At 47.8% G+C, this 10,939-nt stretch overlaps 1 protein-coding gene and 1 pseudogene across 1 annotated transcript; both read right to left on the bottom strand.

Moving 5' to 3' along the window:
* Window positions 1-576: 576 nt before the first annotated feature.
* On the bottom strand, window positions 577-1,800 carry LOC149121583 (mRNA export factor pseudogene; annotated as a pseudogene).
* Window positions 1,801-6,705: 4,905 nt separating this feature from the next.
* LOC127488107 (olfactory receptor 7A17) lies at window positions 6,706-7,623 on the bottom strand. Its single transcript, XM_089315599.1, has one exon. The coding sequence runs from the start codon at window positions 7,621-7,623 to the stop codon at window positions 6,706-6,708; it is 918 nt and encodes a 305-aa protein (XP_089171725.1).
* Window positions 7,624-10,939: the final 3,316 nt, after the last annotated feature.

Below are 10,939 nucleotides of genomic sequence, written 5' to 3'. Positions count from 1 at the left end.
AACTAAAGTATTTTGCCTTCATCCCCACTTGGTTCCTCTTAATACACTAGAGCAGCTTTAACAATCTTTTCTCTGAACAGGCAGTTAGATCCTCTCCCACCTGATCAATGTGCTTTCATTAGCCTTTACCTTACAACGTGGCTAGAGCAGATCAAAATGCAGGACCATAATGGAGGAAAGAATGAGGGGGATTCATCCCCTCTGTTCCCCAGGAGGGTAAGTTCTGTTGATCTGCAGAGTTAAAGTGAGTGGAAGAAATGGGGAGCCCTGAGAACTCACCTACAGGGCATGAGGATTCCACTGTAGGCAGATGGGGACCTGTGTGGTTTTTGTTTGTTGCTGAATTGGGAGGTTGGAGTTGGAGGGTGGTCATTGTAGTTGACTTGATCTGGTTGTACTCAAACTTTGTTGTTCCTTTTAATCCTCAAATATTTTATAATAAAGTACAGAGTCCATAGACTCTTTTCCAATAATCTTGAAAATACATATTGTTGAATAAGCATGACACAGTCTCTGGCATTGCCCACAGAAATCTAACTTTTATAGTAACTTCCATCTCTTTGGAATTTCAGAAAATCCCTGTAGCAGGTGTGTAATGGAGAGAAGGAGTCACTGATTGGCTGGTGAACAATGACATCGTTATTTCCCAGGATGAACTCCATGAACATCTATGCACTTCCATGGATGATAGCCATCGAATCATGGTACTCAAATGTGTGCAGACAGGTGTGAACAATTCTGGATAATTCTGATGACTCTGATCTCTAAGCTATAGCTTTTCTGCTCCCTTATGCAGGAAAATGCAGTCTTTCCTTGAGGGATTAAAAACCGCATGTTCCTTGGACCAGTCATAGCTGCAAGGATAGGCAGGGCTGTTTCCATTGTGATTGAGTCCGCAAGTTGCTCTGTGATTGAGCTGTCCTGAAGCTTTTAGTTTTCTTCTGGCAACTTTGTCCCAGAATTGACAAAACAGGTCCCCCAGTTGCAAGGGTGCCAAAGTTGAGGCACTGAAGTGCTGATTCCATTGGATAGATGACATTTAGAGATGCAGTTATCTTTGGCTGGGTTTGCAAGATTGATATAATGAATAGCAACTCTCCATGCAATATTTCCCAGGGCAAAACCAGTTGGCTTGTTGTTTGTTTATAAAAATAGCCACATGTCAACACTGATGTTTCAGTGGAGTTCTCAATTCCCCTGAATTCAAAAGGTTGATTCTCTTATGATAGTCAGCCTGTCTCCACAGTTGCTACCATGGTCATACTACATCACATCTGTACAGTAAAATTCTTCAGGGTGTTGCAACATCATAGCATTTAGTGAACAGGCATCCCAAAACTTGAGAGTCTCATCCAAGCAACTGGTCATCACACATCATGCAACTGTAGACTGGGGTTTGATCAAGTGTTTGCTTCTAACAGGAGTATCATGCTGTGCAATCTGTAGCACTTGGTTGCTATTGAGGTCCTGTATTTTGCACAATACAGAAACCTTAGACCCAAGGATTATCATCAGTCCTGACATAGCTGCATGAAATCTCCAAATTCCTTGAAATGTTATTGTTTTCCTCCTTTGACATTTTAATTATTGTCCAAATGTGTTAATTTTAATAAACTAAAAGTATGTGCTATTTAGGAAATTCATATCCTACCATTATTCTGTTGGTACATAAATGTTGCTGGTGGCGGTGGCCTCAGCTGCTGTGGTGTAGGCTGTGGGACATAAGGTGGAGGAAATTCTCCTTGATTTGAAGAATGCATCAGTTCAGGGCCTGTGCATACATAGGAGAGAATTATAGTATGAACTGTGGTACTTGCATCAAAGTGGTGTGGACACATGACATTGTCTGAGGCTCAATGTGAATTTTATGAATCCGTCTTACACCGCCTGAGACATGTAACCAGGAGGAAGATATATAGGTGGCAGAGTACCACTTGGTGACATCAGAGGCACATAGGCAGCCTGTTGAATATTCTGAATGTTCCCATCTTTAGTGTTGATAGCAAGAGTCTCCCCAGGAATAACTTGTACCAATATAATCTGTTGTATCCACTATTGAAGAAAGGAAGGCCATCTGGCATCTCTCTTGGGATGTCATCGTTTGTGAGTAATTAATAGTATACTGGGTTGCAATGGTGGTGTTCACATGATAGCTCTCCATGTCCTTGTGTGGGCCCCAGCATCCTTATAACCTCCATTCACTTGTTTATAAAATGATTCTCCACATGACAGAGCTGAACAGCAACCAATGGCCAAGCCCTGCAGGAGTATAAACAGATATTATGTAGTCATATATATTTTGTGTGTGAGATAAGCAGACGGTTTATCTTCTGGGCATCTGTTTCAAAGTGTGAGATGTCTGACTTCCTCCAAAATCTTTTCCAGCAGACTGGCCTACATGTGGTCCAGTCAGCAGGTGACTGCTTCCTGCTTCTGCCACACAACCCCCAAGCCCTGTCCTGGTGGCATCTGGAAGTGGCCCAATGGCAAAGTCAAATCTGAGGCGCTGGGTCAGGTGAGTTCAGAGTTGGAATGGGACACTCAGTCACAAAATAAGGTCATGACAGGAGGTATTTTCAGTAAAACAGTGCACAAAATATATGCCACTAGGGACTGCAGAGGACAGAATGAGTTTTTTAAATGCCTATTTGTTTACATTTCCTTGAAACATCAGTTGACAATGAGGTAGAGAAAGAGACAGAGAGAGAGAGTTCCAGCTACCAATTTTCTCCCCCAAATATAACAACTAGGGACAAGCCAGGCTGAAGCCAGAAGCCTGGAACTCCATATGAGTGTTCAAGGTACCTTATAGGGGGCAGGGTTTTGCATCAGGAGATGCATCAGAAGATGAGCCAGAAGTGAAGCTGGCCCTCTGAAAACTCCACGTGAACATGAAAACATTGCATGGGTGTTCTCAGGAAGAAAGGCAGAAAGAATGTCACACCAGAGGGCTGGACACAGAAAGAAATTCGAAGTAGTTGTTCCAGACAAATAATGTGTTCAACAGTGCTTCTCTCAAATGGAAAAGCATGTGGAATCAAACATGTCCATTGCAACCAAGTGAGGAAAAGCATTAACAAGTACATAATGAGGAAGAACCACAGGCTTACAGTCAGTGCTTGAGGGCTTACTAAAAGCTAGTTTGGATCCTTGCTGCCTAGCAGTCCTAATGTTGTTTCCTTTAAAATGCTCTGTTTTAAATACAATATATGAATTGGCTAAGGTCACCAAAATATAAAGAAAATGGAATGTTCCAGAAACACAAAGAAAACGAAAATGGAGAGTCATTGAATGGGTGTGAAAATCACACTGAGTGGTAGAGAGCCAAAGGATTGTTCTATATGGATTGTTCCAAAATCATATTGGAAAAACTGTTTGGAATGTTTGCACAGATGAAATATATCACTATGGAAATATATAAATGGTATTTTTTTGAGTGTGGGCACATTCAAATACCAGTAATTAATGGTCTATATGACAGATGGGGAGGGATCCACTACCCAGAAACAGAAAGGAATTGAAGATTTCATGGGGTAATGCAGAGTAGCTGAAAGGGTGTGAAAAACTCCAAGTTACTGAGAATAGGAACAGGAAAAGATTATGCTCTCTATACGGTTGCATAATAAGATCATTATAAAGTGGGTATCAAAGTTTTGTCAGAAGGGAAAACAGTCTAGCTCCGGAAACAGCAAACGTTCCGGAGTTCAGCCTACCAGCAGCCAACGGCCAGGAGCTGAGCCTACCACCAGCCAAGGGCCAGGAGCTGAGCCTACCAGCAGCCAACGGCCAGGAGCTGAGCCTACCACCAGCCAAGGGCCAGGAGCTGAGCCTACCACCAGCCAACGGCCAGGAGCTGAGCCTACCAACAGCCAACGGCCAGGAGCTCCCCCACAAGCCTGCCATTTGCCCCGGTGCAGAGCAGGGATTGAGACTCCGAAAGCAATTCCAGTAAAAGTTAGGACACACATCCAATCAACTTTAGGATTAAATAGAAGGCAAAAATATAGTCCTGCTATTTGTAAAGCCCACCCTCACCAAGTGTCCAGGCCCCACTCACCTCCCCAGGAGTCCCTGGGCCTCTGAACACTGGCTACCAGCCAGCCAGGAACCCCTGAGTTCCCGGGCCCCACCCATCAACCTTGGACTCCCCTCAGCTCCTGTGTCCAGGATTCCACACTGAATGCTGGGACAGCCTCCCCTCCAACCCCCGTGCCCACTGTCCTGGACCCTCTAAGCCCAACACCTGGGACCCTGCCCACCATCCAGGGACACGCCTCAGCTTCAGTCTCTGGGACCCCGCCCATCTCCCTAGAATCTCCCCAGGTCCCTGCCCAGGAACCACCCCAAGCCCCTGGGCCCCGCCCACTACCACAGGACCCTCTAAGCCCCATATCTGTGACCATGGCCACATCCAGCCAGGACCCCCCACACCCACTACCCTGGGACCATGTAAGTCCCATGCCCAGGGCCCCTCCCATCACCCAGTTGGGACCCCTCAGCCCCCAGACACCGCCCACCATACCGGGACCCTTTAAAGCCCCCTGCCCCATCCAGCCAGGACCCCCCTCACCCACTAACCGGGGCTCTGTAAAGCCCATGCCCGGAACCCCGCTCATCACTCCAGGACTCATCTCTGTAACGGTGCCTGGGGCCCCGCCCACCACCCAGGTGGACCCCCTCCCTTCAGCCCTCCCACCCCCGGGCCAAGCGCATTAACCTGGGACTCACCCTGGCTCCTGTGCCCAGGGCCTGCCCATCTCCTCAGAGCCCCCTCAGGCCCGTGTTCAGGACCCCCGCCTCAACCCCCAGGCCCAGCCCACTACTCCGGGGCCACTCCTCACCCTGCCCCATGCCAGACCCGCGCTCCTAACATACCCGGGCGCGTTACCCTCATCCGAGGAGCGCCACCCTGTCTTGTGCTTCTGGCCCATCGCGGCCCGCTCTGGTGGGGTGGGGCCGCTATGCCAGGAGCGGCCCCACACCGCCGAGCGCTTCCGGGTCAGAGGGCGCACAGCGTGAGGGGACGTGCTCCAGGCAAATTCGGAGGCGGGGTCCGCGGCGGTGGAGCCACTGGGCGTGAAGCTCCGGCGGGGGTCTCCTTTGCTAGGGGAGGCGCCGTGGAGAAGGCTGTGGGCGACCTGAAGCAGGCGTCGACCTGCGTGGCTGACCCCACCTGAGGGGCGCGGCCCCCAGCACCGCCAGGGAGGCCCGGCAGGCCTGACCCGAGGAGACCCCCCCCCCCCAACTCCCGCAGCCGCCGCGATCTGGCTTCATCTAAGGCACCCTCTGGCCACCATGACAGGAGCAGGAAGTTGGGTGTAGGAACATCCAGCATTAGGAAGAGCAGGAAACGCGGTGACGTCACGGCGTCTTTCAGGGCATTTTGGATTTGCCGTCTTTCCATCCTCAGCCTGTCTGCCTGCCTTGTACTTGCAGCCAGGGCAGGACCTGGCTTCTGCCTCTCCCGGGCAGCAGGCAGCGGGGTCGCGTAGACCTGCTCCTTTGCGTTGGCTGTGTTCACCCCCGGTCTCAGGTATGCAAGGAAAAGACCTTCTCTACCAAACAGCTGTTTTGGGGCACAGTTCTGGGTGCTGCACACAGTTGCAGTTGGGTCCAGAGACGCGTACGCGCCAAATGCACTGGCGTTCAGATCAGAGACCTCTGCACAAACCGCACCATGGACACACTTGGGGCCAACACAGGGCAGGCACGGAGGTGTGATGTCAGAACCAGCTCGGTGGGGCCGGTGCCGTGACATAGTGGGCTAACCCTCTGCCTGTGGTGCCAGCATCTCATATGAGTGTTCGTTTGAGTCCCAGCTGCTCCACTTCCGATCCAGCTCTGTCCTACGGCCTGGGAAAGCAGTGAAAGATGGCCCAAGTGCTTGGGCCGCTCTACCCATGTGGGAGACCCGGAAGAAGCTCCTGGCTCCTGGCTTCAGATTGGCGCAGCTCTAGCCATTGCAGCTCTTCAGAGGTCTTCACCTCTTTCTCTATTTCTGCTTTTCAAATAAATAAATGAATCTTTTAAAAATAACTCTAGTCCTCTGTTCTTCATTAGATATTGATATGGTTTCATAATTGATAGATGGAATAAACACATCTGCTAATGAACATGATGGAGTAGATTCCAGAAGGTGCCTGTTGTGCACTGGTTGAGGGAGATACTTGGATCTAAAACAGAAACAGGAGCCTAAAGGAGAGAATCAAAGCCAAAGTCCAGTTAGAAAACACACAGATGTATTGAGTTCTGCTATCAGGAAGAGCCATTAGTGATACACCCAAGAATGAACAGATAAAGGAGAAAGACAGCGGCCTCAATTTTCTTAACCTAAACTCAGTAAATGACCTCAGTTGCCAGCTGTAGTCTCACCATGGGAGTAGCAAAACACATATATGTTTTTCAGTAAAACAAACAAAAATCTACTCAGTATGAACACATCATGTGTAGAGAACTTATTCTTAAGATAGCCTATCATCCCATGAGACTGTTTCTGTGTTTGGAAAGTCTTTGGGAAAGCAGGAAAGTAAGAAAAGGAAAGATGTTTAGATACCAAGGAGAGCAGAAGGCGTAAGAGCAAGTTGCTTAAATTAGGTGGAAATCAGAATAACACCAGCTCCAGGGACCAAAATGAAGGAGAAAACACTTTCACAATCTGGTCATGGAATCAGGATTTCTGGTCCAGGCATTTGAGTCCTGTGATTATCAGTGCATCCTTAGCTCCAGAGCAATGTGCCCTTGTGTAGTTTCCAGAGCCTTCTTTATGTCTTTATTCCTCAGACTGTAGATGAAGGCATTCAGCATGGGGGTGACCACAGTGTACATCACCGAGGCCATGGGAGGTGAGTGTGAGTTGTGGGTAACAGCTGAAGTGAGGTAGACACCTAGACATGTGCAACAGAATAAGGAGACAATGGACAGGTGAGAGGCACAGGTGGAGAATGCTTTATGCTTCCCCTGAGCAGAGAAGATTGCTCGGATGGAGGAGATGATCTTAGAGTAGGAGCACAGGATCCCAGCCAGTGAACCAACAGCTAGCAGCACAGGTATGAAGTATATGACCATGTCATTAAGAAAAGTGTCAGAGCAGGCAAGATGGGCCACCTGATTCAGTTCACAGAAAAAGTGATGGATTTCCAGGGGCACGCAGAAGGACAGCCACAGCACCACTAAGCTTTGTAACAAGGCATACAGGACACTGATGACCCAGCACACCAGGGCAAGCTGCATACGGAGCCAGGGTTTCATGATGACCGTGTAGTGCAGGGGGTGACAGATGGCCACAAACCTGTCATAGGCCATCACGGCCAGGAGAAAATTGTCCAGCTCCACAAAAAGCAGGAAGAAGAACATCTGGGTGATGCAGCCAGCTGATGGCTTTGCTTTGGGGACGGTGGTGGAGGTGAAGAAGATGTCCACCAAGGACAGGCTGGAGAGGAAGAAGTACATGGGTGTGTGGAGGTGGGGGTCTGAGAGGATGGCCAGGATGATGAGCAGGTTCCCAGCCACAGTCACCAAGTACATGGAGAGGAAGAGCCCAAATATGAGGGGCTGCAGCTCTGGGTCCTCTGAGGATCCCAGGAGAAGAAATCTTGAAGTTTGTGAATTGTCCCCTGATGCCATTGGTTGAGACAACTACCAGGAAAGAGATAATTACATGACTACTGAGAAGCCATTGCTCACATAGGGGAAATTCTACCATTTATATGTTGCAGGCAAGCACTGATTTATATACACTGTGCATGGATCTGGTCCCATGTAGGACTCATTCAGGCCATTTGAAACTTCTTATTAGCATCTCTGATCAGAGTTTCCTTCCCACTTAGCATATTCCCTAAATGTATCTATATATTCTACTATTTTAATAAGTAGTGATTTCCTACAGTTGAACTGTATAAATGGACTTCCAATCATGTTTCAAGCATTGGCCAGTCAGAAGTCTAATATCTTAGAAAAACAAAATTGTCTACATCCCAGTGATGGAGATGGAATATAAGAGAACAGATAAATGCTCTGAATAAAATGAAAGCAGCTATAAAGGAGAATGGGTCCACGGTGTTATTTTCTAGTTGTTCAAGTAGGACTAGAAACTGGGGGTCATTGCCTAGAGATCCACAGCCACGAGGTGATTTGTGGAAGTATGGATCACGTCAAGGATATGAAGAGGATATGATGAGTGCCAGGGCCCCCTTGTGGCTGTTATTACAGAACAGGAGCATTCCAAAGGAAGTGAGGATGGCAGTGGCGATGAGCAAGAGGGAGAGTGGTGGGGGAGGGGACACAGGATGTCTGTGTCAACACAGACTCCCTCATCCTCTCGGGAGTCTCTTGCACCTCATTCATTTTTTAAACTTTACTTTAATTACTCCAACATGAAGAGAACCAATTTAATGCAGTTCATGGATACAATTCTAAGAATAGCATATTTCCCTTCCTCCCTCCCCTCTCCCTCCTCCTCCTCTTCCTTCTCCCTTTCTCCTCTCTCTTCCTCCTCCTTCTTCTCTCCCTCTCTCTCCCTCCTTCCCTCCCACACTCTTTCACATTTTTGAAATGACATACTTTTACTATTCTCTCTATGTATTTCTTCAGTTTTCTAAGATTAAAAATCCTTTAAATATTAAAAAATTTAAATAGATGTAAAAATGTTTGAGGTCCCACATGATATGTCAGTATCTGCCCATATTGTGTTGTGTCCAATCAGGGTGTGTCTATGGGTACAGTCATCTATCTACTCAAAAATGGGGCATTTCTTCAGGGTCTAAAACATCCAAATTCCTACCTTCTAGTTCTGTTTCAGAGAAATTCGTTATGCATTTCCATTATCTTAGTTGCCCTACCATGCAATAGAACCCAGCAATGTCTTACTTCTCCCTAACTGTAACCTAGTGAACACGGAACAAGCTTCCTCCCCTGCCCCTATTTCCCTCTCCATTCTCTAATATCCACCATTAGACTTTATCATTGTGTTTGAAAAGGCACCCAGTGATTTGAATGGGATTCCTTCTAAGTACCGTAAATGATTGCGTTCTTGTCTGAGTAACATTAAGTGTCACCCTGGAATAATGATTCCAGGTAACTCAGCTTGAACACTGTTCTCAGCTCACAGCAGGTACACACAAGCACACAAACACATAGAGACAAACACAGACAGATACTGTGCCCTTCTCATCCCTGGCTGCAGGGATATGGCAACACGTGACATGACACACGTGGGCCACATCAAGTTCTTACCTGCAAAAAAGTGTAAATGTCACCCATAAGTTCTAGCATGAAAACCTCCCATGAACAAATAAACATGGGACTCTATTCTGGTATGGTCATTTTTACCCTTTTAATTTTGTTCATTTTTATTTGAAAGGGAGAAAGAAGGAAAGAGAGGACCTGGCATTGCGGTGTAGTGGGGTTAAGCCTTGGCCTGCAATGTTGACATCCCATATGGGTGCTGGTTCAAGACCCAGCTGCTCCACTTTGTATCCAACTCCCTCCTCATGTGCCTGGGAAAGCAGCAGAAGATGGTGCAAGTACTTGGGCACCTGTGTCCATGTAGGAGATCTGGAAGAAGCTCCTGGCTCCTGGTTTCAACCTGGCCCACCCTGGCCTTTACAGCTGTTTGGGGAGTGAACCAGTGGATGCTAGATTCTCTCTCTCTCTCTCTCTCTCTCTCTCTCTCTCTCTCCTTATCTCTCTCTGTAACTCTGCCTTTCAGATAAATAAATAAGTTTTTTTTTTAAAAGCGAGCAGGAAATGAATCTAATGTTATCACTTCACTTATGTGAAGTTCCCAACATGACTCTGAGTGGAAAAGCTGATACTGAGTGAACAATAAAGAATTGATGGGGCCGGCACTGTGGCTCACTTGGTTAATCCTCAGCCTGCGGTGCCAGCATACCATATGGGTGCTGGGTTTTAGTCCCGGTTGCTCCTCTTGCAGTTCAGTTCTCTGCTGTGGCCCCGGAGGGCAGTGGAGGATGACCCAAGTGCTTGGGCCCCGGCACCCGCATGGAAGACCAGAAGGAAGCACCTGGCTCCTGGCTTCGCATCTGCGTAGCTCCAGCCGTAGCGGCCATTTGGGGGGGGTGAACCAATGGAAGGAAGACCTTTCTCTCTGTCTCTCTCTCTCACTGTCTAACTATAACTGCCAAATAAAAAAAAGAAGAAGAATTCATGCCAAATAATGGTGGAGGCAATGCAACTTTCAGAAATAGATATAACTAGAAAAGCCCAGAGACACTGTAGGAAATAACAGGAAGAGAAGATGTATGTACATATACACAAGTTGATTTGTCAGCTTGGATGAGGTAAAAAACATTTTGCATTGACAAAGCAAAGGCAGGGGTAGGGCAGTAAGACAGTCTTATGGACCTGGTAACACACTTGACTATCCCTCAAACACACACACGCATGCACACACACACATGCACACACATGTGCACACACAAACACACATATACACATGCACACACATTCACACACAAACACAAACACATACAAACACATGAAATGGCAGACAGCAATGTTCTCAGATTGAAAGATAATCTGGGCTGGCACCGTGGCTCACTAGGCTAATCCTCTGCCTTGCAGCGCCAGCACACGGGGTTCTAGTTCCGGTCGGGCGCCGGATTCTGTCCCGGTTGCCCCTCCTCCAGGCCAGCTCTCTGCTGTGGCCAGGGAGTGCAGTGGAGGATGGCCCAAGTGCTTGGGCCCTGCACCCCATGGGAGACCAGGAGAAGCACCTGGCTCCTGCCATCAGATCAGTGCAGTGTGCCGGATGCAGCGTGCCAGCCACGGCAGCCATTGGAGGGTGAACCAACGGCAAAAAGGAAGACCTTCTCTCTGTCTCTCTCTCACTGTCCACTCTGCCTGTCAAAAAAAAAAAAGATAATCTGTTGGTCAGAATCTATCTCATCACCAGAAAATATCAATCTGCACCATTTCAAAT

Source organism: Oryctolagus cuniculus, chromosome 16 (assembly GCF_051225735.1).
Source record: "Oryctolagus cuniculus isolate XC-2025 breed Fujian yellow rabbit chromosome 16, ASM5122573v1, whole genome shotgun sequence".
Classification (NCBI taxonomy): Eukaryota; Metazoa; Chordata; class Mammalia; order Lagomorpha; family Leporidae; genus Oryctolagus; species Oryctolagus cuniculus.
This window is presented reverse-complemented; position numbering and strand designations above follow the sequence as displayed.